Source organism: Geotrypetes seraphini, chromosome 3 (genome assembly GCF_902459505.1).
Source record: "Geotrypetes seraphini chromosome 3, aGeoSer1.1, whole genome shotgun sequence".
Classification (NCBI taxonomy): domain Eukaryota; kingdom Metazoa; phylum Chordata; class Amphibia; order Gymnophiona; family Dermophiidae; genus Geotrypetes; species Geotrypetes seraphini.
The window spans coordinates 48,085,461-48,112,139 of NC_047086.1; the positions used below are offsets into that span (position 1 = coordinate 48,085,461).

General features: G+C 43.2%; 1 protein-coding gene across 1 annotated transcript in view; it reads left to right on the forward strand.

Annotated features, from left to right (window-relative positions):
- The first annotated feature begins 2,646 nt into the window (after window positions 1–2,646).
- The window catches only part of TMEM30A (transmembrane protein 30A), a 43,619-nt gene continuing 19,586 nt past the window's right edge, over window positions 2,647–26,679 (forward strand). The window contains exons 1-4 of the mRNA XM_033937684.1: window positions 2,647–3,112; window positions 16,558–16,674; window positions 18,374–18,481; window positions 22,188–22,275. Coding sequence (XP_033793575.1) covers window positions 2,876–3,112; window positions 16,558–16,674; window positions 18,374–18,481; window positions 22,188–22,275 — 550 coding nt within the window. The 5' untranslated portion in view covers window positions 2,647–2,875. The remainder of the gene's footprint in view (window positions 3,113–16,557; window positions 16,675–18,373; window positions 18,482–22,187; window positions 22,276–26,679) is intronic.

The window sequence follows — 26,679 nt, forward strand, 5'->3', positions numbered from 1 at the left end:
GAGAGTGAGAGGCACTTGGGGTGGTGGCACCCCTCCCTTGCCCTCTTTGCCACCCCCTACCTCCACATGCTCCTTCGCCACTCCCTCCTATATGTGTGCACCACTTCCCTTCCCCCATACCTCTGTGATGTTCCTGGCACAAGCAGTAACTCCCAACCTGCTGTCACGCCAGCGTTGGCTCTTCCTCTTCACATCACTTCTAGGGCGCAGATCCAGGGAGTGATGTCAGAGGAAGAATTGATGCTGGCACAACAGCAGATTAGGGGATGCTGCTCGTACTAGGAATGTTACAGAGGTACTGGGGAAGGGAAGCGGCCCGCCCACGCAGCGGTGGGGGTGGGGAAGGAATTGGGGGGAGGCAGAGAGGAGGATGGGTGCCTATGCCCTCACCAAGACGGCGCCAGGGTGGACCGCCCCCACCCTTACTACGCCACTGACTGGAATCCCCCAGAAATTAATCCAAATTATTTCTGCCTCCTGTGATAGAACACCCTGCAGAACAAAGGTGCATGGTGAAAAAAAATCCAATTTCATTGTCAAAATGGCTTCATTGTCCATAGATGTAAGACAAGGAAGTGCAGTGTTGCCACTGTTATTCAATGTGGTCATTGATAGTGTCATGAGGCAAAGTTTGGGTACGCATGTGGGTGTGGAATACGGTGCAGAATTGGCCTGACATTTACTGATGCAGGATATGCTGATGGTATTGTTTTTATGGAGAGGAAACAGAGGAATGAAACAAGAAACCAGCAACAGAAGAGATGGAGCAGACAGCAAACCAGTTAGGCTTTATTGGTATGATAAAAGTTCAAATGACTCTACACGAGTTGTGTTTCGGCCTGCAGGCCTGCATCAGGACTCAAACTAAATAAAAAGAACATAATAAAAACATTTAAAAACAAAGCTTTGTTGCTGTCTCGTAAATGCATCCTTTTGTTATGGAGGCAGGCAGAGGTGCCTTCCCTTACTATGTGGAAAAATGTATTGTTTACCCTGTTGAAGTATGAATATTTGGATACTAAGAATTGTGGCCCTGGTCAATGGAGGAAATTCCGGGCGATTTGGGCTCCTGTTTGGAACAGTTTGTCCCATGGTGCCCGAAGTGCTCTTTTGAATTTCTGACACTGGAGTGCTTGGAGGGGTGGGGGGGGGGGGTTGGTGTTTGGATTCTTGGTTGGGATCATTTGTCTCCGTGCAGACACCACGCGGTAGACTCTTTCATCGTGTGCTTTGGTTTGTTTCTGGTTGTTTCTGTTTCCAGATTATGGTATACTTTCTTTGTATTTTCACTTTCATAATAAAAACTTGGAAAAAACCCCACAAAAACATTTAAAAACCACATACTGTGCATCCATAAATATATATATGTAGAAACTGCTAATGAAAGCATATCAAAATTTTTTTTGCTATAAAACAATGTTTGGATAAAATAATTATCATACAAAGAAATTATCTGATAAAATGAGGGCTATGAAGAATCTACTTTCTGGCCCTGCTGGTCTGTGGTGATCCACTAGGACAGGTGAAGGAATATACATATCTATTTTTTGGGAGCTTGCCAGGTACGTGTGACCTGGATTGGCCACCACTGAAAACAGGATACTAGACTTTATGAACCTTTGGTCGGTCTCAGAATGACAATGCTTATGTTCTATAATTTGGTAATGATGTAGTCAGAGATAAACTGAAGATACGCAACAAAATCTCTCTTGAAAAATTTAAAGGAAAACTGAAAATATTCCTCTTTAAGGATGCCTTTAATCTTTAAATCTTTCCTGCTTCAGCATCCTGACTCCTCCTTGCTCCGGTTTTCAAGTGAGATTACCCCTCCCTCTCCTATTTTCCCTGCTTTGGTTTACTTTACTTCTTAAGATGGATTTCTTACCTTCAATTCTCTTGTTCCAGTTAATCTTATGTTTGTTACCCTCCTTAATGATATACCTGATTATTTTACAATGTAAAACCGCCTAGAAGTATGATAGGCGGTTTATCAAATTTTTAATAAACTTGCTGTGATTTTGTATTACTGTAATTTTTGTATGAATGTTTTACTGGTTCGTCACCAAGAGCGCAAGATAAGTGTGGTATACAAACCGTATAAATAATAATAATAATAACTTTATTCTTCTATACCGGCATAGTCAGATGACTTCTAGGCGGTTCACATCGAAAAGGGCTGGACAATCAGTGAATTACAAAAAGCAAATGGTGAAGGTACAATATATTAATAGACAGAAGGAAAAAATAAGTTTAGTGTGGCTTCTGGTTAGGAGATGAATCGGTCAAACAGTATGGTTTTAGTTTTAATTACTTTCCGAAAGGCGCCCTAGGTCAGCCTGGCTTTATTGATGTAGTTGCCCAGCCAGGACTGTTGTTTGCTTGCTTGGAAAATGAAAGATCTGTCCAAAAAGGATTTGTATTTACAGCCGGTGATCCTTGGGTATGCAAATAAATGAAGTGAACAGGTCAATTGTTTCTGACATGGAATTTCAGGGAAAGTTTGTACTAAGATGTTCCACTGCAGATGATCCCGTTATCGTCGCCTCCTTTAAGCCTTGAAGCACGAGCCATTCGATTTTTTATTTTTTCATTTCCCAGACATGCGACAGGTGCTGCGCACGCGCAGCGTAGCGGGCGTGGGACGGAGCCCTGAGCCGCGACCTGCCGTGACGTCACTTCCGGCTGCGGAAACGGGTGTCCGTTCGCGGTTAGAGCGAGGGCGTGAGGCGGGGGAGAGGAGCGTTTGTTGCGGCTGCTGCTGGCGTTTTAAGGCGAGGACGGGGTTGCTGCCTGGTGTGTAAAGTTGGGAGCGGGGCTCGCTTCGGCCTCTCAGCCGAGGAAGGAAGCGCGGACTGAGAGAGAGCGCGCGCGCGCCATGGCGATGAATTACAGCGGGAAGGAGGAGGACGGGCATCCCTCGGGCGCCGGGCCCGGGGCTCCGGCCAAGAGCCGCAAACCCGACAACACCGCTTTTAAGCAGCAGCGCCTGCCCGCCTGGCAGCCCATCCTCACCGCCGGCACCGTGCTGCCCGCCTTCTTTGTCATCGGCCTCATCTTCATCCCCATCGGCATCGGCATCTTTGTCACGTCCAACAACATCGTGGAGTACGAGGTGAGTTTCGGAGCGGGTGGGTTTGTTTCGCCTGGGGTTCGGGAGGTCTCCGACAGGTGGTGGGGAGAAGCGAAACCAAGAGGGTTGGGGAGAATGATCAAGCTGGCTTCCAGGCTTCTCTCTCCATTCCGAAGTTCACGGGGCGCAGCGTGCCAGTAGGTGCTGCTACTATATATCACTTTTATAGCGCTGAAAGGTGCACAAATGTTGACATTTAATGGACAGTCCCGGCTCTGAAGAGCTTACAGTCTAACTTAGACAGACATAACATATAGGACTGGGGATGCAGAACCTAAGGTGAGAGGAGGAGTAGGTTGTACCCAAAACTAGTTCAGTTTTTCTGAATATTTTCTCTTTTAGTTTTATAACTTAAAAAAAAATAATAATAATCTGCTTTCTGTATGGTTTGGTCACTTGCGACTATCAGTTTGCAAGGTTTACTTGGGTGCCTGATCAAAACGAGGGAGTTCGGTGTTTTCGAGCTCCTTGGCCAGCTCTTCCTGTTTGGGTGAGCCTCATCCTTATTGGCGTCTGAAGAGCATTAGGGCTGATGAGAAGCTGAATCATCACAGTTCCACCTGCTGACTGGATTTTCTGAAATTGAGTTTTGCTACCTAATCTCGGGAGAATAAGCTGTTCCCAGTGTTAGTTTCAGGAGTTCCTTAGGACTCTGATGTGAAAAGTACATGCTGTGATTAGTTAGATCTCTTTTAGTACTTTTTCTGTGCTGTCACAGCATCGTTTCCTTCATTGGCTTTGTGCCTATTTTAAAAGACCTTGATACACATAAGAGGACAGGCAGCTAGTTTTGTTTAGATTTTCTTTTCACAGTTTATAACTGGATCCACTTTTTTTTTTTTTTTTGCTTCAAGGCTTTGATGTGAAAAGTGGAATTGACGAACCCTTTTGTATTCTCTTTTCTGTAGATACTTATATAAATAAACATTCATGAATGTTTTGGTTAGCTATTTTTATATTTGTGCTCTTTTATTTTAGTGTGTTCCATGCACTCTTTTATCTCAAGGGATATTGTTAAAAATAAATGACCTGACAGAAAATCACTAATGTAGTGATGCACCGTCAGCTGCATAAGTGCTTTCTAAATTATTTTTTATTTTTTTTAATTGCTGTTAGATGATTATGTACATAACATTGAATATTTTCTCAAAACAGCCACATTGAAAGAGAGATGTGGATTGGACCCAGGCCAGCAAAAAAAGCTGTACACTTAGTAGCAAAGTCAGTTGCTGAAAATGTAACCTAACTATCAGTATGCTAACAGCTAAGCAGCAGATATGAGGGGCTATTTAAAATTATATAAGGATTTTCAAAATTTGCATTTTAAAAAGAATTCAGCTTTATTAACCTTATATAATTTCAAATGTATGTTTGTGTTTCAAATTGGCAAGCATGCAACTATTGATCTCAAGGTATTTGTCAATTCAGTTCTATCTCAGATTACTTCTCAAATTGAGAATGTAATGGAAAGGATGAATCTCTGGATGCAGCAATTCAAATTAAAACTTAATTCTGATAAAACCAAGTTTTTCATAGCGTCACCTAGTAAAACTGCGTGTGAACTTTCCATTAATATACATTCAACATCTTAAGTTATTCACCCAACGATTAAAACATTAGAAATCGTTTTAGATCAACATCTTACAATGAAAAAGTCAGATAGATGCTGTTGTACGTAAAAGCTACTTTACTCTATGGAGACTGTGAACAATTAGATCCTATTTTGAATTTTCTGCCTTGAAATTATTGGTTCAGTCACTCTTATTGAGTCTCCTTGACTACTGTAATATTGTTTATTTATCAGTCACTAAGAAAGAATTGTCGAGACTATCACTGATTCAAAATACAGCAGTCAGATTGATCTATGGATTGAAGAAATATGAGCATGTTACGTTGTTTTACTGTGAACTTCACTGGTTACCTGTGGAAGCCTGCGTACTGTTCAAGCTGGGCTGTTTTTGCTATAAAGTTCTCTATGGCTCAGTTCCTATCTATCTTACAGATAGTTTTCCTATAGCCACACATAAACACAGTAGAAAAACTCATGTTTTATTCAATTTTCCTCCTGTAAAGGGCTGTAAAAGCAAAAAATTTCTTAATCATTCTTTAGCATCTCGGGTAGCTTCTCATGAAAAAGAATTTCGTTCATTGTTTCTCTCAGCTGATTCCTACACACATTTCAGGAAAAAGCTAAAAAACTTATCTTTTCTCTTAATACCTGATTACCTAACTGATTCTATTCCATGTAGCATGTTTATAATTTAATCTTTTGTAAACCGCATAGAACTTTTGGTAATGCGGTTAATAAGCATGTGTAATGTCATATTCTCATCCTTTCCTTTAACTACCATGTCATACTAGACAATTTCTTATATCCCTAAAATTTCGATAGATTTATTGTGGCTTACACCAACATTCCTAAAATTTATAGTTCAGATACAGTAGGATTCATTGAGTACAACTGAATGTCAATTATGTAAGTTATAGAGAGAAAAGTTATGTTTTTAAGATTTTCCTGAAATAGTAGTAAGAAGATTTCTGATGCAGGTTATTCCATATTTTGGGACCTTGAAATTCAAAGGTTGACTCAAATAATTTTTCCAGTGAACTTGGGGGTAGGGGGTGGGAAAGGGTAGCTTGAAGCGCTGTGTTGTTCTTGAGGTATAGAATGAACATGTAACCTTAATATCAGCTACAAGTCCTTGTGAGTTCTCTCCATATGTGTCCTTTATAGAACATCTTCAACTGAATTCTACTTTTCATTGGCAACCAGTGTGGCTCTCTCATTAGTGGACTTGCCTTCTCAGAGTAACTTAATAGAAAGATTAGTCTAGCCACTGTATTAAACTAAACTAAACCTTAGGTTTGTATACCGCACCATCTCCACAAGCGTAGAGCTCGGCACGGTTTACAGGGTTAGGTTTAAAAGGAGCTACAATGAAGGGTTATAGGAAAGGAGCTAGGAAGATAAAGAGGGACAGGGTACCAAAGAGCGGGAGGTGTTAGATTTTTGAAAAGAGCCAAGTTTTCAGGTGTTTGCGGAAGGATTGGAGGGAGCTTGAAATTCTGAGCGGGGATGTGAGGTTGTTCCAGAGTTCTGTGGTTCTAAAGGGGAAGGATGTTCCTAGTTTTCCTACGCAGGATATACCTTTTGCAGAGGGGAATGATAGTTTCAGTTTTTGGGAGGATCTAGTGGAATTAGGGTTAGAGGAGTTCCAGAAGAGTGGGATAACGGGAGGTAGGATGCCATGTAGGTTCTTGAAAGCTAAACAGGCACATTTAAAGAGGACTCTGGAGTGAACTGGGAGCCAGTGAAGTTTGGACAGGAGTGGGGAGACGTGGTCGAACTTGCCTTTAGCGAAAATAAGCTTGGCCGCGGCGTTCTGGATTAGCTGAAGTCTATGGAGTTTTTTTTTTAGTTAGGTTTAAGTAGATGGAGTTGCAATAATCCAGTCTAGAGAGGATGGTGGATTGAACAAGGACGACGAAGTGAGAATGATGAAAGTACGATCTCACTTTCCTCAGCATATGAAGACTAAAGAAGCATTTTTTTACCAAGAAGTTGAGGTGGTCATTAAGAACATAAGAACATAAGCAGTGCCTCTGCCGGGTCAGACCACAGGTCCATCCTGCCCAGCAGTCCGCTCCCGCGGTGGCCCAAAAACAGGTCAAGACTTGTCTGAATCATCAGAAGGGGCTCCCTTGCCACCTTGGTTTCTCATTTAAGTCCTGCCTTCCTATCGAAGTCCTAGCCCTCCGGTCTTGCACATGCACGACCAGGTTGGTTTATACTCATTACCTGGTTAACTTCCTATACTTGTGTTACATCCCAGCTCCTCCCTCAGTATCCCACGATCCCTTTATCCCTCAGGAATCCATCCAATCCCTGTTTAAATCCTTGTACCGTACTCTGCCTGATCACTTCCTCCGGTAGCGCATTCCAAGTGTCCACAACCCTTTGGGTGAAAAAAAACTTCCTTGCATTTGTTTTGAACCTGTCTCCCTTCAGTTTCTCAGAATGCCCCCTCGTATTTGCTGTCCCCTTCAGTCTGAAGAATCTGTCCCTATCCACCCTCTCTATGCCCCTCATGATCTTGAAGGTCTCTATCATATCTCCCCTGAGCCTCCTTTTCTCCAGAGAGAAGAGCCCCAGCCTATCCAGCCTCTCGGCGTATGAGCAGTGTTCCAGCCCTCTTACCATTTTCGTTGCTCTCCTTTGGACTCTCTCAAGTACCGCCATGTCCTTCTTGAGGTGCGGCGACCAATACTGAACGCAGGATTCCAGATGTGGAATTGAAGGAGAGAGAGGAGTCTATGATGATGCCAAGGACTTTGCTTGAAAACTCAAGCTGAAGAGTGGAGCCGGAAGATAATGGGATGGAGGTGGGTAAATGACCTAATATTGGGCCGAGCCAAAGTAGTTTTGTTTTGGACTCGTTCAATTTCATTTGTACAGAATGTGCCCAGGATTGAAGGTTCATTATACATGCGGATATGTTCTCAGCGAGGTTAGTGAGGTTCGAGTCGGTCTCAAGGAGGATGAGGATATCGTCAGCATAGGTGTAGAGAGTTTCCAGGGGGGGATAGATGAAGGAGTTTCAAAGAAGACATGTAAATATTGAAAAGGATAGGAGAGAGGGGTGAGCCTTGCGGGACTCCACATATCGGCTTCCAGGGAGGGGATGAGGTACCGTTTATGTTAACGGTGTAGGAGCGTAAGCGTAGGAATTTCGAGAACCAGTCTAGGACTGTGAAACTTATTCCTATTCTGAAGTAGTTACGATATCTTATTTTTTCTCTGTAATACCAGAACACAAAGAGTTACAGTAGTCTTAAGTATGGAAGTATAACAGCCTGCACAATTATCTTAAAACTAATCTGGTTTAAAACAGATCTAATTGTTCTTAACTGCCTTAGGGCTAGATTCACTAACCTGCCCGATCGCGTCCAATCTGTATGCGATTCGTGACAGGCCAACCAATTCACTACGGGTCCATATTCAAATGGGGGTGATCGGAGGAATGCTCTCATCACCAATACGGATTGCTGAAGAGAGATTCCGCATGAGTTTTCCCTCTATAACAACTTTTCTTTTTTAACTTCTATTTTTGTGCTTTTTTTTTTTTTTTTTTTGCTTCGATGCCGCTGTTCCTGGGCGGGGCAGTGTGACCTCATCCTTCCCCTCCTTGAGCCTCGGAGGCCATGGAATCTTCCCCGGGTTGTGTTTCCTACCGTTTGTCCTGACGCCCCCTCCCCCAGCATGGGAGCGCGCCCCATGGCAGCCAGCGAAAAGAGCAGTGACAGTCATGAAGAGGACCATGCCTCACCTGGGCCTAGAGATTCACCCTGACTCTCCTGCAATTGCCACCCCGACTTCAGTGCGAGCCCATGTTTTTAACCCACGGGTTTAAAGCGGGGCTGCACTGCGGCATGTTCTGGAACAGAACACGTCATAGTGCAGCTCCGCTTTAAACCCTCAGGTTAAAACCACAGGCTTGCACTGAAGTTAGGGTGGCAAGAGCAGGAGAGTCTGGCTATGAGCTGTCAGCAGTGCTGTTCTGGCTACCTCCTCTACTGCCAGACCAGGGTGCACAAAAATCCCCACACAGGAGCTGCTACAGCTTAAAGGGGCTTTCTGCCAGCACTGTCCAAGAATGAAACTTAAATAAAAAAACAGAAAAACAAAACAAAAAACCAGCATGAGTCTGGGCGGCAGCTGATTCGAGAGCAGGAGATGTGCCTCTACTGATTCGAGAGAAACTGAAAAAGAATTATTATTTTTTTTACCAAGGAATCAATCTGGTTTTCAAAAGTTAGGTAAGAGTCCAGAATGACTCCCAGAATTTTTGTTGCATTTTCAATCTTAAGCTTTTCTCCTGTAAATAACACTAAGTCTTTATATGGTAATGAATTGTAATCGCAAACCAAAGTACCTTGGTCTTCAGTTTATTAAGTTTGAGGAAATTCTTCTGCGTCCACGTACTCAAGTCTTCGATAATCATCATTAAGTACTGTGTTATATCTGCATAATATTCTTTTGTCCACAGAGGAGGAAAATATCATCTGCATAGGAAAATGCATTAACTTGGGGAATGGTAAATCTCTTACCTACCGTGTTTCCCCCATTATAGGACCTCCTCCTTTAGTAAGACACCCCCCTTTTTTTCCCCACCTGGGAAATATAGGCCCCCCCCCCCCCCGAAAATAAGGCACTATTTGGCAAGCATGTCTTGGCGATCCAGAGTACTGGTACAGTACCGTATGCGTGGTCACACAACTTCCTGCTTCCGCTGTCCAGGAAAACAAGCCCAGGAACAGCCTCTGTACACCAAGGCCCTGATTCTCCAAAAGTGCGTCCCGATTTTAGGCAGCTGTAGACGTCCTACAGCTGTCTAATCAGCCAATCGGGATGCACGTTTAAAAAAAAAAAATGCTCCCCAGGCAGGCCGCCCGGGAGAGGCCTCCTATACTAAACGCCGATTCTGTAACCGACGTCTTTAGAGAATCGGGTTAAATTAGATGCGGCCACTATACTTATGGCAGCAAGGGATCTCCCTGCTGCAATATGTATAGCGGCTGCGGTTGTTGCGGCCGCCTGTCCCATCACCGACAGGAGAATGCCTAACTCCTCCTGTCGGAACCCCGAGCCCCCTCCCCCCCAAACTCGTAATCGCCGACAGGAGGATGCCCAACTCAACAATGAACTTTCAAATAGTTGGAGTAACCCCTGCGGAGTACCCCAAGGGTCTCCACTGTCTCCAATGTTTTTTAATATTTATTTTGCCTCTTTAGGCAATAGATTATCCCAGTTCAAAATAAAATTATTTAGTTATGCTGACAACATCACTATTTGAATTCCTGTACATACCGTATTTTCACACATATAACGCGCGCGTTATACGCGTGAGCGCGTTTTACAAAATTTTTTTTTTACATAGTTTCCCCCCCCGACGTCTGATTCACCCCCCGCAGGACCGCTCGCACCCCCCCCCCGAAGGACCGCTCGCACGCACCCGCATCCCCACCCCGAAGGACCGCTCGCACGCAGGCACCCCCACCCGCACCCCAACCCTGAAGGACCGCTCGCACCCCCACAGCCTCCCGACCCCCCCTCCATCATGTAGAAGCTCCTACCGGTGTCCTGCTGCTTCCTCTTGGCGGTCCCGGCCCTTCTGTGAGCCCTGCGTCTGCGCTGCTTCCTCTTCCGGTGGTCCCGCCCTAGGGCGGGACCGCCGGAAGAGGAAGCAGCGCAGACGCAGGGCTCACAGTAGGGCTGGGACCGCCAAGAAGAAGCAGCAGGACACCGGTAGGAGCTTCTACATGATGAGGGGGGGGGGTCGGGAGGCTGTGGGGGTGCGAGCGGTCCTTCAGGGTTGGGGTGCGGGTGAGAGTGTGTGCGAGCGGTCCTTCGGGGTGGGGGTGCGAGCGGTCCTGCGGGGGGGTGAATAGGACGTTGGGGGGGGCATCAGGCTTTCAGGGTGGGGACAGGACTTCAAGGGGGAAAGGAGAGTCGTGGCGGGGGAAAGGAGAGTCGGGGTGGCCAGAGGAGAGTCGGGGCGGGCGAAAGGTGAGTCGGGCGGCGACGGGAGAGTCGGGGCAGCATGCGCGGTATATGGGTGTGCACAGTATATAAAATTTTTTTAACATATATTTCGGTTTCCCGCGAGCTATCCCCATGTGCGCGTTTTACACGGGTGCGCGTTATCTACGTGAAAATACGGGGTGGAAAATTTCATGGCGACACCAGAAAGTATTTCTTCACAGAGAGAGTGGTTGATCATTGGAACAAGCTTCCAGTGCAGGTGATCGAGGCAGACAGCGTGCTAGACTTTAAGAATAAATGGGATACCCATGTGGGATCCCTACGAGGGTCAAGATAAGGAAATTGGGTCATTAGGGCATAGACAGGGGGTGGGTAAGCAGAGTGGGCAGACTTGATGGGCTGTAGCCCCTTTTCTGCCGTCATCTTCTATGTTTCTATGTTTACTTCCCTTTCTTAAATAAATCAAACTGTGGTTGAGATTCTACAGATAATTGAATTTTGGATGTCAGAATTTAAATTGAAAATTAATACAGAAAAAACTACGGGGAGGGTTTGAAAATCGCCTGGTTTTTTTTCGGGGAGGGGGTGTTACTTTCTTTATTAGGAGAGAGCGGTGCTGCTGCTAGTCCAAGGTATAGGTAATAGAAAATGACAGCGGCAGCAGGAAGGCAGGAAGCATGCCGGCGCTGCGTTTTCCCAAAGCAATTTTTTACCTCCCCAGGCCCGTCTTCCTGATCGGGAACGGGAGCCGCCCATCGCATACACACACCAAATACAAATTGCAGGCTAGTGCCGCCTTAGCCCGTAGTGAACGCATGCTCTGGGGCTCTAACTTGTGCGTGCCGGCTTCCCTTCTCTCCCCCCCCTCGTACATAACTTCCGGCTTCGGAGGGAAGAGAAGGGAAGTCGGCACGCACACGTTAGAGCCCTGGAGCATAAGTTCGCTACGGGCTAAGGCGTGAAATCTCCAAGCGGTTTTTATTTGTTTTGTTTTGTTTTTTAATGTTGAGCAGCGGGCAGCAGCAGAATTCACGAGCGGATGATAGCTGGGCGCTCATCTAAATTAGCTGGGCGGACCGCCCGACTAAAAGGCCCTAGGGAGAACACTGCAGTCAACTATAAAGATACTTGGTGTAATTTTAGATCGTACCCTTACTATGAAAAAACAGGTTGACTCGTTGGTTCGAAAGGGTTTCTATACTTTATAAAAACTAAGAACTATTAGAGCATACTTTTGATATTAACTCCTTTCGATTGTTGGTTCAATCACTTGTCCTTAGTCAGTTGGACTATTGTAACATTGTTCATCTTGCTGGTACTCAGAAAAATCTTCGTAGACTGCGCATAATTCAGAATGCAGCAGTTCGATTGATTTTCAACTTAAAGAAGTATGATCATGTCACTGATTTTTATCATCGACTGCACTGGCTTCTAGTTGAGGCATGGGTTAAATTTAAGCTCGGCTGTATTTGTTTTAAGGCACTAGCAGGCTCAATTCCTTAGTATCTTATAGAATCTTTTATCATTACAAACTCTAAACATTCTGGAAAATCTCACTCATTATTTTCATTCCCTTCTGTAAAGAGATGTAAATATAAGACATTTCAGGAATGATTGCTATCATTTCAGGCAGCCTTATGGACTAGGGATTTAACTCGTATATTCATATTCCCAAATTCGTATCAACAATTTTGACGTGCCTTAAAAATGTATCTTTTTAGGGAATCTTTTGGAAGTCGGACATTGGATGTTTATTCATTTGTTTTACTAGTCTTTGTGAACCGCAAAGAACTTAATGGTATTTGCGGTATACAAGTGAGTTTTATGTTGTTATATGATAGAGATGTTTAAATACCTACGTAATATAAATGTGCATGAGACGAGTCTTTCATTTGAAAGGAAACTCTGCAATGACAGGTCATAGAATGAAGTTAAGAGGTGATAGGCTCCAGAGTAATCTGAGGAAATACATTTTTAATGGAAAGGATGGTAAATGCATGGAACAGTCTCCCGGAAGAGGTGGTGGAGAATTCAAAAGAGCATGGGATAGGCACGTGGGATCTCCAAGAGAGAGATGGTTACTGTGGATGGGAAGACTAGATGAGTCATTTGGCCTTTATCTGCTGTCATGTTTCTATGTTTCCCTTGAGTGGCATCCCTCCTTCCCACCCCCCAACCCAACATGCTCTCTTCCCATGCACCATCTCACCCTCCTCTCCAGTGTGTAGCACCTTTCCTTTTGCCAGGCCAGCAGCACCCTTTCTCCTCTTTTCCCTGTCCAGCAATACCTCTCCTCTCTCTAGCTTAGCGGCAGCTCACTATATGCTTTTAACTTCACCACACAGCTGCTGCTAGCATTAGTTTAGATGTGGTTTCATCAGGCAGCTTCGTGATCTTTGCTAGGCCGGCCTGCCTCGCAAAGGCCCTGAGGCTGCCTGATAGAAACCACATCTAAACTAATGCTAGCAGCAGCTGTGTGGCGAAGTTAAAAGCACACTGAGCTACCGCTACTGGTCCGAGGGTGGGGAGAGAAGACGAGGAAGACAGGAGTCCCGGCATATGCAACGGTAGCAGGAAGTTTGGATACACTGTTGTATGTCCTTCCCCAGAAGTAGAATGAAGTCCTGCCCCAGAAGTAGAATGAAGTGCTCCGGGGTAGGCTTGCTCATTGACACGGCAGCTGCCTGAAGATGTAAAATTAAAACACCAGGATGCGGGTAGGTGGGCAGACAGTACAAGTTCACCCTGGCACGAGCTGCAGTGAGAACCGTATCGGGCCGTATGTTGTGCAGGGCTGGTTTAGAGCCTCAATTTTCAGATGGATTAAAATGACCATTTCTTCCGCGTATGGGAGCTGTGGTAAACAGCTACCAATCACATTGAATGTGCACTCCACTAGAGAGGTTGCTGCCTCTTAGGCGGAGACAAGGGCTGTCTTGCCTGAAGAGATTTGTAGAGCTGCTACATGATCTTGCCTTCATACCTTTACCAGGTTCTATAGGGTGGATATAGCAGATAGGAAAGACGCTGCTTTCAAGTGCTCCATTTTTGAAGAGAGGATCTAGACCAGTGGTCTCAAACTCGCGGCCCAGGGCCACATGTGGCCCGCCAGGTACTATTTTGATGCCCTCGGTATATTACCATTGTTCTGGAACGTTGCCTGCCTCACTGCTGTAACCTTATGCAAGCGCTTTCCTGCGTCTGTACGCGATTATGAGGTGAAGTGGAAAGAACAATCGCATACAGATACAGGAAAGAGCTTGCATGAGGTTACAGCAGTGAGGCGGGCAACGTTCCAGAACGTAAGGTAACCTTTGGAGGCAGTGCAGCTTGTGTGTGTGTACGTAATCTCATGAATTCTCAAGAAATTTGGCAACTCTCCTCTCGGTGACTGTTTGATGTAAGATGGCGGTTGTGTCAGGTGCTGGAGGAGGTGAGAGCTGAAGGCGGTTGCAGATGCAAGCACCGAACACTTAAGGCACAAGTCGGATATTGATTCTCCCCTCTACATAAAAAACAGAGGACTGCACCAAAATCTTGTCTCTTGCAGTTGATACTTTAGAATCTAAAAACTCTTTATAGTTTATAAATCTTTCCTTAATTTGCTTCTGATAATTTCAGCTATACACAGCTGAAAGCAGTGCAACATGCAGAAAGTGAAAAACTATCTAAACTTCACTTTCTGCATGTTGCACTGCTTTCAGCTGTGTATAGCTGAAATTATCAGAAGCAATTAAGGAAAGATTTATAAACTATAATGAGTTTTACCTCATGCAAAGTTGTCATTTCTTTAATAAGACATTAACTATTTTTTCTGCGGCCCTCCAAGTACCTACAAAGCCAAAATGTAGCTCTGCAAATGGTTTGAGTTTGAGATCGCTGATCTAGACTCTGGGGACTGGTTTGGTATGTTCAATAGCGTTCAGGACCACTAGACACATTGTACTAGAAAAAAGATTAGGTTCTTACCTCGATATTCTTCTTTCTTGTAGATGTGTCTAGTGGTCCTAAAGCCCTGCCCTGTGTATGGGCTTTGCCTGCCTTCTGCCTTAGGATCAGTCTGGATTTGAAGAATTTTCTGTGTCTCAGAAGAGCTGAGAGGATAGGAAAATCCTCATGACTATACAGTTTGGCTTGACTCAGCTTGATAGCAGGTCATGCAAGTAGCTACAAGCGCCATACATAATTCGTACTGGTTGCACAAGTTTGAATATTATAATGTTATTCAAAGTACTGAGAGCAGATGAGCCATTATATTTAACACGTTTGCTGACACTTTACATAGCGGGTAGAAACTTGAGATCTCTAAATAAGCAACTACTTATAATACCATCGTATAAAATAGTACACAAACACGTCAAAGATGCAATCTTCGCAGTAAATGGTCCTAAATATTGGAATTCATTGCCACTGTCATTAAAAATGTAACCTCAGTTGATAAGTTTAAAGAAAATGTAAAGACATCTTTTCTTCTGATGCCTATTCTCAGATTTGATGGGTATTGCTGGGAGGATCTTGAAAGACAAAAGAAAGAATATTATTTATGTTAAAATTTTGTATTATTTGGATTGTGTTTTATTGTTTGTATTGTGATTTATTATATCTCTCACAAAAGAAACTACGAGTAGATGTGAAGTATCACATTGGAATGCAGTCGAGCAATATAAATTTCTGTAGGGTGTGTAATGTAAAAGTCATGTTTCACGTGTGTACTTGGTCACATGTCTTCTGCTTGCCAGTGGTGTAACCTTTTTTTTTTCTCTCAGTATGTATTTGGTTGCCTTAGAACAGACATGTCGAACTCTGGCCAGTGGGCCAAATCTTGCCTGTGGGGTAATAAAATTTGGCCCACCAGACAATCAAACATTTTTACTTAAGCTGGCCTGCCGGCACATTTTTTTTACCAAGGTACAAGCAGCTTCCCAGTCTCATTAAAGCAGCCTGTGTGAATGCGCTAGTCCTGCCAGATAAAGACCGCCCAGCAGAAGGCACACACACTGGCGAGGTTGACTGGGGGCTGGCTGGCTGGCTGGCTTGGGGTGGGTTGGCTAGTTGGCTGGTTGGCTGGGGGCTGGCTGCCTTGGGACTGACTGGCTGGGAGCTGGCTGGCTGGCTGACTTGGGGTGGGTTGGCAGGTTGGTTGGTTGCCTTAGGACTGGCTGGTTGGCTTGGCACTGGCTGAGAGCTGGCTGGCTGGCTGCCACTAGAGATGCCTACCATTAGACCTGCCCTGTACCCTGTTCTAGCCTACTACTAGACCATCAGAGGGGGGACAGAGTAAAGGGCACACCATTTGGTTCAGAATTTTTTTCTTGGTTTTTCCTCCTCTACAGGTGGGTGCGTCTTATGGTCAGGTGCGTCTTATGGGGCGAAAAATATGGTACATTTCAAAATTAAGTGTCAAAATCTGGCAAGAAATTCAGGAATATAAGCACAACAGGAATCCCTTTTATCTAAATTATCCTTCGTCTTTAATGCACTTCAGATTTTTAGATTTGTTAGTTGCCTTTTCCAAATCCAAACTTAGGGCTCCTTTTACTAAGCTGCGGTAGCGTTTTTAGTGCACATTGCAGATTAGCGCATGCTAACCCCCGCGCTACGCAGAGAAACTAACGCCAGCTCAATGGAGGTGTTAGCGTCTAGCGCATGGGGCAATTTAGCGTGCGTTAAAACCGCTAGCACAGCTTAGTAAAAGCAGCCCTTAATGTGAGTCACATTCAGATACATGAGCTATTTCTTTGCCCAAATGGGCTCACAATTTTAAGCTGTACTTGAGGCAATGGAAGATGAAACGATTGCTTGTTCATAGTCGTCGTCATGAACATCTAAGCTAATCATTTATTTATTTCTGTCTTAGCTTTAATAACTTTTCCTTTTGCTACAGATTGATTATACAGGAACAGGCCCTTCAAATTATTGCCAGAAATGTTTAAATACATCATGGAACTCTACACCTTCATGTAATTGCACCATTTACTTCAGTCTGGATACTGCATTTGAGGTAATTTTATTGTTAAGCTCAGAATTACATTTTTATTTTCCTGTCGCTGGTGCTGAATCCTAAAAATAATAGAATATTCAATACACACTTTATGAAGGCACTACAGTTTTGTTATTTTCAGGGCTATCTATTGAAAATCCATCTTTTTAAAGTATAAAAAAAGCCAGTGTTTTTGATGTACAAGCAAATCTATTTCAGAGAAAGGGAGGTGGTAAAACTAGAGGGCATGATTTGAAGAGGCATGGTGGCCATTAGAAGTAACATCAGGAAATATTTTTTCATAGAGACTGGTGGATGCTTGGAATGCTCTCCCAGTAGAGGTAGTAGGGTCTAAAACAGTGATAGAATTTAAAAGCACATGAGATAAACACAGTGGATCCCTATATGGAAAGAAGATGAAATCAAAGCAAAACTCAAATGACCTTCACACTTTAATCAGTGCCTAGAGAGATGTACTTTTATTTAATTTGGATTTTGCTCACACCTTTTTAAGTAGTAGCTCAGGGTAAGTTACATTCAGGTACACTAAGTATTTTCCTGTCCCTAGAGGGATCACAATCTAATTTTGTACCTGAGGCAATTGAGAGTTAAGTGACTTGCCTAAGATCACCACAAGAACAGTAGAATTTGAACCAGGCACCCCTGGATGTCAAGCCCGGTGCTCTAATCGCTAGGCCTCTCCTCCAGTCCACTTTGCTGGTATGGCAGATTCAACTCAGGCCACCTGACTGGATGGGCAGCTGAGGGTGGAATTAAATGACCTTCACACTTCTTTATCAGGATTTAGAGGGGTGTAATGTAGCTGATATGGTGGGTACAATTTTGAATGCCAAAATGCAAAAAAATAAATAAAAAAAATCTATATATAATTTGGCCAAATTGAGGGCCCTAGCTCCCTGAACCCAACTGACAATGGAGCAGTTATGCCTGCTGTTAATGAGAGATAAACATTAATACAGTTCAAAAGAAAAGAGACCTCAGTACTGGGAAACTGCAGTTTATTAATAAAGCAGTTTTGTCCCAAGTCGGTAACTCATGGATAGCAGTCATTCAACTGGTGCCTTAATGAGTCTTCTCTGTACATCATAATGTCTCTTTAAATTTTATATAATTGTGTATGAAAACCCCAATTCAAAAGTGCATGAAGTGCTTGCTCTTCTTTGTGTGATAAGGTTCAAACATCTGATCAACAACCTATCCTTGAATCACCCTTATTACTTTAATTAATAAAAAGTGACTAAAAATATATTTGTGTCCAGTCAAAAGTATGATAATCATAAAAATCAAGGCTTATCTGAGTCCAAAAGGATTATAGTTGTTGCTCTCATTAACTTCAGGCGTAACTGCTCTATTGTGAGTTGGGTTCAGGGGGCTTGGGCCCTCTATAAATTTTGCCAAATCTTTTTTGCATTTTAATATTTTGGCATATACTAGATTTATTTATTTATTTTTTTGGGGGGTACAACTTTGGCCATTTGACTGGATGGACAAAAGAATATGGAACCAAAGTAACCCTTTAAAAAAACCTTTATAGCTCTGGCCATCTTATTGGGCAGACTGAATGGAGCATAGTGGTCTTTGCCATAATTTACTGTTACTATGATAGAGATGATTAAAAAAATAATAGCATAGAGGAATAGAATAAAAGATCCTGTCATTGGGATAGTGTTGGATTATTTGGAATCTTTTTATATTACAGGGCAATGTATACATGTACTATGGGCTGTCCAACTTCTATCAAAACCATCGTCGCTATGTGAAATCTCGTGATGATAGCCAGCTAAATGGTGATAAATCTTCCTTGAAAGTAAGTAGTTGATCTTGAACAGCAGTGACTCCTGCTGGTACCTTGTGAGTTTTTTGTATTTTCGAATAACAAATACACATTGACTACTGATTTACACATTTACACAGAAAATAGGATATGGTACCGTGCTTTAAGATCATAATCAGCAATGAGATTGATCCTGGAAAATACTCATGATGTACACTATAGAAAAACATGGATGACAGCAATTTCTGTGGCAGGTTCAAGGTTTGGTTCATTAAGATTATGTGCAAACTTTAAATCCTTCAAAAAAATCTTTAAAGACCCGTCTATTTGTAAGAGTTTTTTTTATAAATGAGAGGATAATATCCTTTCCCATGAAGACTGGATTTGAAATAACAGTTTGTGTTTAATGTTTTGTGTGTTTGTTCGATTTGCTGATCTTACCAATTTTTTTGTTCTTAACTACTTAACTATTTATGAATATGGATATTGTAGCCCACTTAGTATATGAGGGCTGTTCAAAAAGTATCAGACCTTAATTTTTCTTGCATAAACAAATAAAGCTAGGGAGGTGTGGTTTGGTGCATGTAAGTAGGCGACCCTAATGCACATGCTTGAGTTTTTTCCCACCTACAGAAGCTGTCAGTCGCCGGCAGACCGCCAAGGAGTGAGCGCTGTCAGATAAGCGGGATGGAATTTTTTAAATAAATAAATAAATACCAACAGAATAATCGGCTCACACAGCTTCTGTTTACAGGTTGATAATGTTCATGTCAATCTCTAGCCTCTGGTGCATGGGGAGGGGCATGAAGGGTCTGCACTGCAGAGACTTTCAGCAGCATCTTCACAGTGCAAAGAGATGGAATATCAGAGTAAAAAACCAAAGGAAAAAAAAAAGGAGAGAAAAACTCTAAAGAAGTTCCCCTAAAAAATTCCATGCATAATGCAGTTTTCCAGTGCAATAGGTGAGACATTCTGGACAGATGGGTAGTGTCCCCATGGCCATGTGCCATCTGTAGAAGGAATCCACTCCGGATTTTTCCTTTTGTCTTTGCAGTACTTTACTGGGCTCCTTAGCTTCACCTGCAGTTCTTCCCTTCTGCACACATGCTTGCAGAAGTGTTTGTTCTGCTCTCCACAATTTATTATTTTATTTAGTGTATTTTTTTTGTCCCTTTCTTGGAGTTTCTAGTGCTTGGAGTATTTTTTTCAGCTCTGCCTGCTTTGAGAACACACAGACTTTGATCTACAGCTGACAGGCCAATCCCAGTGGGTACCTGTTAGCGCCATCCCTGATGTGGTCTCAAGTACTGTTAAGCAGGGGTAGAGCACAGGCTGTTGGGCATCCTTAAGAAACTCGGCGGTGTCTTGCAGGGTGCTGGCTGTATCTTCTCACCTCCACCCATCCTGGTGCGCATCCATTGGTCCGCAGGGGTGGAGGTGCAGTTAAGCCTAGGTTCTGACTGGCAGCATGAAGATTAGCTTTGCAGAGGATTTCCCAGCATAAGGCAGTGATTCTCTTATCTGGCTACTGTTAGAGAGCTGAGGCAGACTGTAGCACAGATCCACAAATAGGTCACAGTGAGTAAAGGCTGTTACAGCTTGTGAGGTGAATCTGGGGAAGTTTGCAAAGTGGGGTTTTCAAGGTTTCTGCATATCTGTGTTCCCCCACCTGAAAAATCCTAAAGTCGCCATTTTTTTGACTTTGGTAAGTGTAAAAAATATCGCTATTTTGGCACGAATTTCTTGACGGTGACCATCTTGGACTTTTAGTGATCTTTCTTTCTAAAGCTCCCTGTTTCTCCCAAACTGCAATTTTTGCCTCAAAACTTGATGGAATGGAATCTTTGGGCTCTCCTCATGTGGATTCTTGCCAGGATTGTATAAATTTAGCACTTTCAGAGCATCCTTGTTCCATGTGGCACAGTCGGGAGAGGCAACAGCATCAAGCTTAGCCTCTCCCTTGCTGAAGCAGGTGACTAAATGCTCGGCTAGTCCGGCAGGGCAGCCTTCTTTACTTTTGGGACTTGGTACATCTGCTAGTTCCATGCACCTGGCTGCAGACCCTCCGCAGCCTAAGAAACACAAAGTTAAGTCATCAAAGGGTGACTCTTTACCTCAGGAGCCGAACACTTTCTCAGAATTTATGAAACATTTGTGGAACAAGTTTCAAAGCCAGCATTCTTCCCCTACGCAGTTCCAAGAGTGAGATTAAAGAAAAACCTTCCAGAACATCACAAGGGTTATTCCAACTGTCCAATAAGCTAATCTTCCCTCTAACTTTATAAGAATATAACTTTAATAAACCCTGACACCATCTGTTAACACAACCAGATATACTGATATCCAAAATCTTCAGGAGAATATCATGATCCACTAGATCCAAAACACATGTGGTTATTTAAAAATTTCCCTAACATTCTTGATTCTCCTGGTTGGAAGACCTATGGAGTGTCATATGGCAAGTATAGTATAGTCATAACAACTCCCATCCACCCAATGGTTAACTTTGGATATACTCTATCATAGCATATATAGTCTAGCCTCTTACCATAAACACTTGTTTTCCATGAGGCGAATAGATCAAAAGTTTGTTTACAAATGCTGCAGCCTACTGGGTGAGTGCTGTTTTCATGCAGCACTGAGTAATTGGAGGAAGACCCCTTGTTTTGTGTTTGCGTTGATGCAGCAGAGGACTTCACAGGTTGATGATATTCCTTTCTGTCCATGAGATAGGTACCATAAGGAGTCATGCTTCAGAATGGTAGCGTACATGAGCTTAAATCCAGCAGTTGGTCTGTGAATGTCAATTTGAAAATCTCAAAACAAAAACTACTAGTAGAATAGATGTCTTGGAGGAATAAAATAGGGACCAGCTTTCCTGGTTTTGCCTTATTAATCTTTAGGCTTAGAGTACTACAACTAAACTGCTAGTTCCAGGCCTATAAAAATGATGACCACAGTCAACCATCAAGCTCCAGAATAGTGTAGTTCCTTGAAGTGTTCTTAATTCCAAAAAACTACTAGGATACATCTTGAGTGGTTCTTCTGGTGATGTGTGTTTTTTCTAGCTTAATGCATGAATCCATGTGGACAAACCTTGACTCTTAGCTGCAGTTTTGGTGACTTGCACTGGTGAACCTTTACACATAACCAATCTTCTTGTTGTAGAAGATGACATATTTCTGGTTCCTGAGTTAAGACAGTCTCTTTCCTAAGAGCAGTGATTTATATTGCATTCTAATAGTGAGGTAAACATCTGAGGTAAATACTACCATATATGGTCAAAGTGCACATTTTCCTTTCTCCTGTCAGTGCTTGTCTTGAGCTGAAAGAAGCCATTGTATGGTGATTAAACTAGAAATCAGAGGAAAACAAGTAATTAGAAATTTTAAGAGAAAAAGCAAACCATTGATTTGATGGGAAAAAATGATGAGAGCTGTAAGGATTTTTAGCCATTTGCTTTAAATTTGCTGCACAATTTTTACATTTTTTGACAAACAATTATAGCAGATGCTACTTTAGAAAGGCTTTGGAGAAACTAGTTTTGGACAGGTTTCTTGCACTTGAACTTGGTTTAAGCCACATTTGTCAGGTAAATATGAACATGTTGAAAAGCCATATTTTGAGTTATATTTCCTCATTAAGCTAAGTTCCTGACATTTTTTTCTACAAATGTAGTTGAATGTTTGTTAAATGCCTTTAGTGATGTTTGCTTTTTTTTTCCTTGTCTGTAAATCAGAATCCCAGTAAAGAATGCGATCCATATCGTACTAATGATAAGCTGCCCATTGCCCCATGTGGAGCTATAGCCAACAGCATGTTCAATGGTAAGGCCTTTATTTAATCAGGTGTCTTCTCTGCAGTATCTTTTGGGTTTTATATGAAACTGAAATGTAGATGAATATTGTAGTAGATAAAACATAGTAACATAGTAGATGACGGCAGATAAAGACCCGAATGGTCCATCCAGTCTGCCCAACCTGATTCAATTTAAATTTTTTTTTATTTTTTTTCTTCTTAGCTATTTCTGGGCGAGAATCCAAAGCTTTACCCGGTACTATGCTTGGGTTCCAACTGCCGAAATCTCTGTTAAGACTTACTCCAGCCCATCTACACCCTCCCAGCCATTGAAGCCCTCCCCTGCCCATCCTCCACCAAACGGCCATACACAGACACAGACCGTACAAGTCTGCCCAGTAACTGGCCTAGTTCAATATTTAATATTATTTTCTGATTCTAAATCTTCTGTGTTCATCCCACGCTTCTTTGAACTCAGTCACAGTTTTACTCTCCACCACCTCTCTCGGGAGCTCATTCCAGGCATCCACCACCCTCTCCGTAAAGTAAAATTTCCTAACATTGCCCCTGAATCTACCACCCCTCAACCTCAAATTATGTCCTCTGGTTTTACCATTTTCCTTTTTCTGGAAAATATTTTGTTCTACATTAATACCCTTTAAGTATTTGAACGTCTGAATCATATCTCCTCTGTCTCTCCTTTCCTCTAGTGTATACATATTCAGGGCTTCCAGTCTCTCCTCATACGTCTTCTGGCGCAAGCCTCCTATCATTTTCGTCGCCCTCCTCTGGACCGCCTCAAGTCTTCTTACGTCTTTCGCCAGATACGGTCTCCAAAACTGAACACAATACTCCAAGTGGGGCCTCACCAATGACCTGTACAGGGGCATCAACACCTTCTTCCTTCTACTGACTACGCCTCTCTTTATACAGCCCAGAATCCTTCTGGCAGCAGCCACTGCCTTGTCACACTGTTTTTTCGCCTTTAGATCTTCGGACACTATCACCCCAAGGTCCCTCTCCCCGTCCGTGCATATCAGCTTCTCTCCTCCCAGCATATACGGTTCCTTCCTATTATTAATCCCCAAATGCATTACTCTGCATTTTTTTGCATTGAATTTTAGTTGCCAGGCACTAGACCATTCCTCTAACTTTTGCAGATCCTTTTTCATATTTTCCACTCCCTCTTCGGTGTATACTCTGTTACAAATCTTGGTATCATCTGCAAAAAGGCACACTTTTCCTTCTAACCCTTCAGCAATGTCACTTACATACATATTGAACAGGATTGGCCCCAGCACCGAACCCTGAGGGACTCCACTAGTCATCTTTCCTTCCTTCGAGCGACTTCCATTAACCACCACCCTCTGGCGTCTGTCCGACAGCCAGTTTCTGACCCAGTTCACCACTTTGGGTCCTAACTTCAGCCCTTCAAGTTTGTTCAACAGCCTCCTATGAGGAACTGTATCAAAGGCTTTGCTGAAATCCAAGTAAATTACATCTAGCATATGTCCTCGATCCAGCTCTCTGGTCACCCAATCAAAAAATTCAATCAGGTTCGTTTGGCACGATTTACCTTTTGTAAAGCCATGTTGCCTCGGATCCTGTAACCCATTAGATTCAAGGAAATACACTATCCTTTCTTTCAGCAACACTTCCATTATTTTTCCAACAACTGAAGTGAGGCTCACCGGCCTGTAGTTTCCTGCTTCATCCCTGTGACCACTTTTATGAATAGGGACCACATCCGCTCTCCTCCAATCCCCAGGAATCACTCCCGTCTCCAGAGATTTGTTGAACAAGTCTTTAATAGGACTCGCCAGAACCTCTCTGAGCTCCCTTAGTATCATGGGATGGATCCCGTCTGGTCCCATCGCTTTGTCCACCTTCAGTTTTTCAAGTTGCTCATAAACACCCTCCTCCGTTCTGAGTTCTTTCTACTCTGCCTATATTCCTTTCATTTTGAATGAAACTGACTGGTGGATACACAGGGCCCTTGCCCCAGTGTCCTTTCTGTGCTGTTGGATCCAACATATTGGAAAGGAAGTTGGTTCTGGCTATAGATCCCCCAAGTCAATCTTGCCATGATGAAGAGTAACCACATGTCCCTACCAGCTGGCTACCCCAGAGAGCCAGCATTCATGTTTCCCTCTGGATGTTGATTGTACTGTCTATTATACAACACCCGTATATCACAGATATATGGCTAAAAAAGGCAAGAGTATTAAACATACCAGTCTCTGACAAGGCAATGCTCAAAAACGTAAAAAACCCCAGAATGAAGGAAAAAGCCTCATTGGTGCATTGGTGCATTGGTGCCGGTGCCCAATCGGGTAAGAGTTGTCTTTGCGGTGCTGGGGGGGATGTAGGATCGCGGGGGAAGGGGGGTGACGCGAGCGGGGGGGGAGGATGCTGGTTCGGAGTAAGCGGGAGGAGGTTTTAACGTGCGCGGTATACGCGTGTGCGTGCTATATTAAAATTTTATTACATAAATTTCTGTTCCCCGCGTGCTATACCCATGTACATGGGTTTTACATGGGTGTGCGGTATATGAGTGAAAATACGGTATGTTGGTTCCTAATTTCTGCCCCTCCCTACATGGAAAAAGCATAGTTTCTATTTTAGCTGTTTTGAGCAACAGCTTATTGTCATGTAACCATCTAGCTATTTTTGAAAGTTTCTCATTCATTTCTGTGATTTCTACCTCTGAACTACTAATCTATAGGATACAAAAGCTGTATGTCATCTGCATAAGCAAAGGGTATGAATCCAATTGACTGACTAAGAGTTAATAGAGGTGCCAGAAATACATTAAACAGTACTGGAGATAAAATTGATCCCTGCGGAATCCCAAAATTTGTCGAATTTATACTTGCTGAGGAATCATTAAATATTAATTTAGATGATCTTTCGTTGAAGTATGATTGAACCACTGGAGAACAACATCTGAGATTCTTAAGGATTCTAATCTGCTCAGGAGCAGATAGTGATCGATAGTATCGAAAGCTGATGATAAATCTAAAGATATGAGGATAACTGATTTATGTTGGTCCCAAAAATATAGACCGGAAGATGTCAATCCTATTAAGGAGTGCTCAGTTGAGCAGTATTGTTGGAATGCTGTTTGGTGTGGATGTAGTGCTCCAGTTTTCTCAACTGTAGAAGCCACTGTAGAAGATAATACAATGGTTGGTTGTTTTTTTTATGAGTACCTGCAGGCTATTTGATTAAAGGGCTCTTGAAGTAAATTTAAAATTTAACAAAGAGGAAAATGCAGTCTACTTTGCATTCTATTTGTGTAATCTAAAGAATTCTAAAACAATGATATTAGTTATAATTTTCCCTTTACCTCATTTCTATCTGTTGCTGTTCTTGAAGCTGTACAATCCCTGTGGCTGTTAAAGCTGCTTTTGCCAAAGTCTTAACTCACTCACCCTGCACTAGAGCTGCCCGATTCAGGAAAAAAAATTTCGATTTGATTCAGCCTATTGAATTGGTTTTTCGATTCGATTTTCCTGCCCAATTGGGTGTTTTTTTCAAACATCCTGGTGGGTATATTTTACAGCCTCTTCACCCCCTTTGCCTTCTCCTAACTACACTGGCGCTGTGGTGTGAACAAAATAAACAAACAAAAAAGACTTTTCTTCTCTCTGTTAAATCCTAGCTCACATTTGCGGTCTAACACCAGCTCTGGCAGGATACACATTTCAAATCTGACATTTCAAATCGCGGTGTTAGCGATCTTAGTACCGCTTCGGAGATGGTTCCTCCGTCACGGTACCGCCCCTTCTCTGACGTCAGAGGAGGGGCGGGACCGCGACGGAGGAACCAGCTCTGAAGCGGTACTAAGATTGCATACACCGCGATCTTGCTTGCAGGCTGTTCTGGCTGGAAGGTAAACAGTGCGGGGAGGCCAGGAGGAGCAGAAGGCCGAGGGGGGTGGGAGCCGTAAGCCAGATACCGGGTGGGGAGCAGCCGACAGCACCACTTCCCGACTGACCCTCCCCCCTCGCCTTCTAAAGCAGGTGCGGCAGCTGCTGCTCCTGCTTTAGGGGGGCGAGGGGGGGAGGGTCAGGCGAATCGGGAAGCCGGGTTTTTTTTTTGTTTTGTTTGTTTGTTTTGTTTTGTTTTGAACTGATTCAAATCGATTCACCCAAAGTGAATTGGTGAACCGATTCGAATCGTGAATCGGGCAGCACTACCCTGCACCTCAGCACTGAACTCCTTCTCCCATTGAACTGAATTGCAAAGAGAGAGATGCCAGAGAGCCACAGTAGGATGGTCCAAAAAAATCAAGTTCATGGAATATGACCTCCACAAGTCTATTTTTTGTTCTATGTCTGGCCATTGTTAATTGTGCCAAATGATAAGCCTTTTGGTGAACATTTAGAGGTCACTCAATGATTTTTAATTTAACACACAAAATGCAAGTA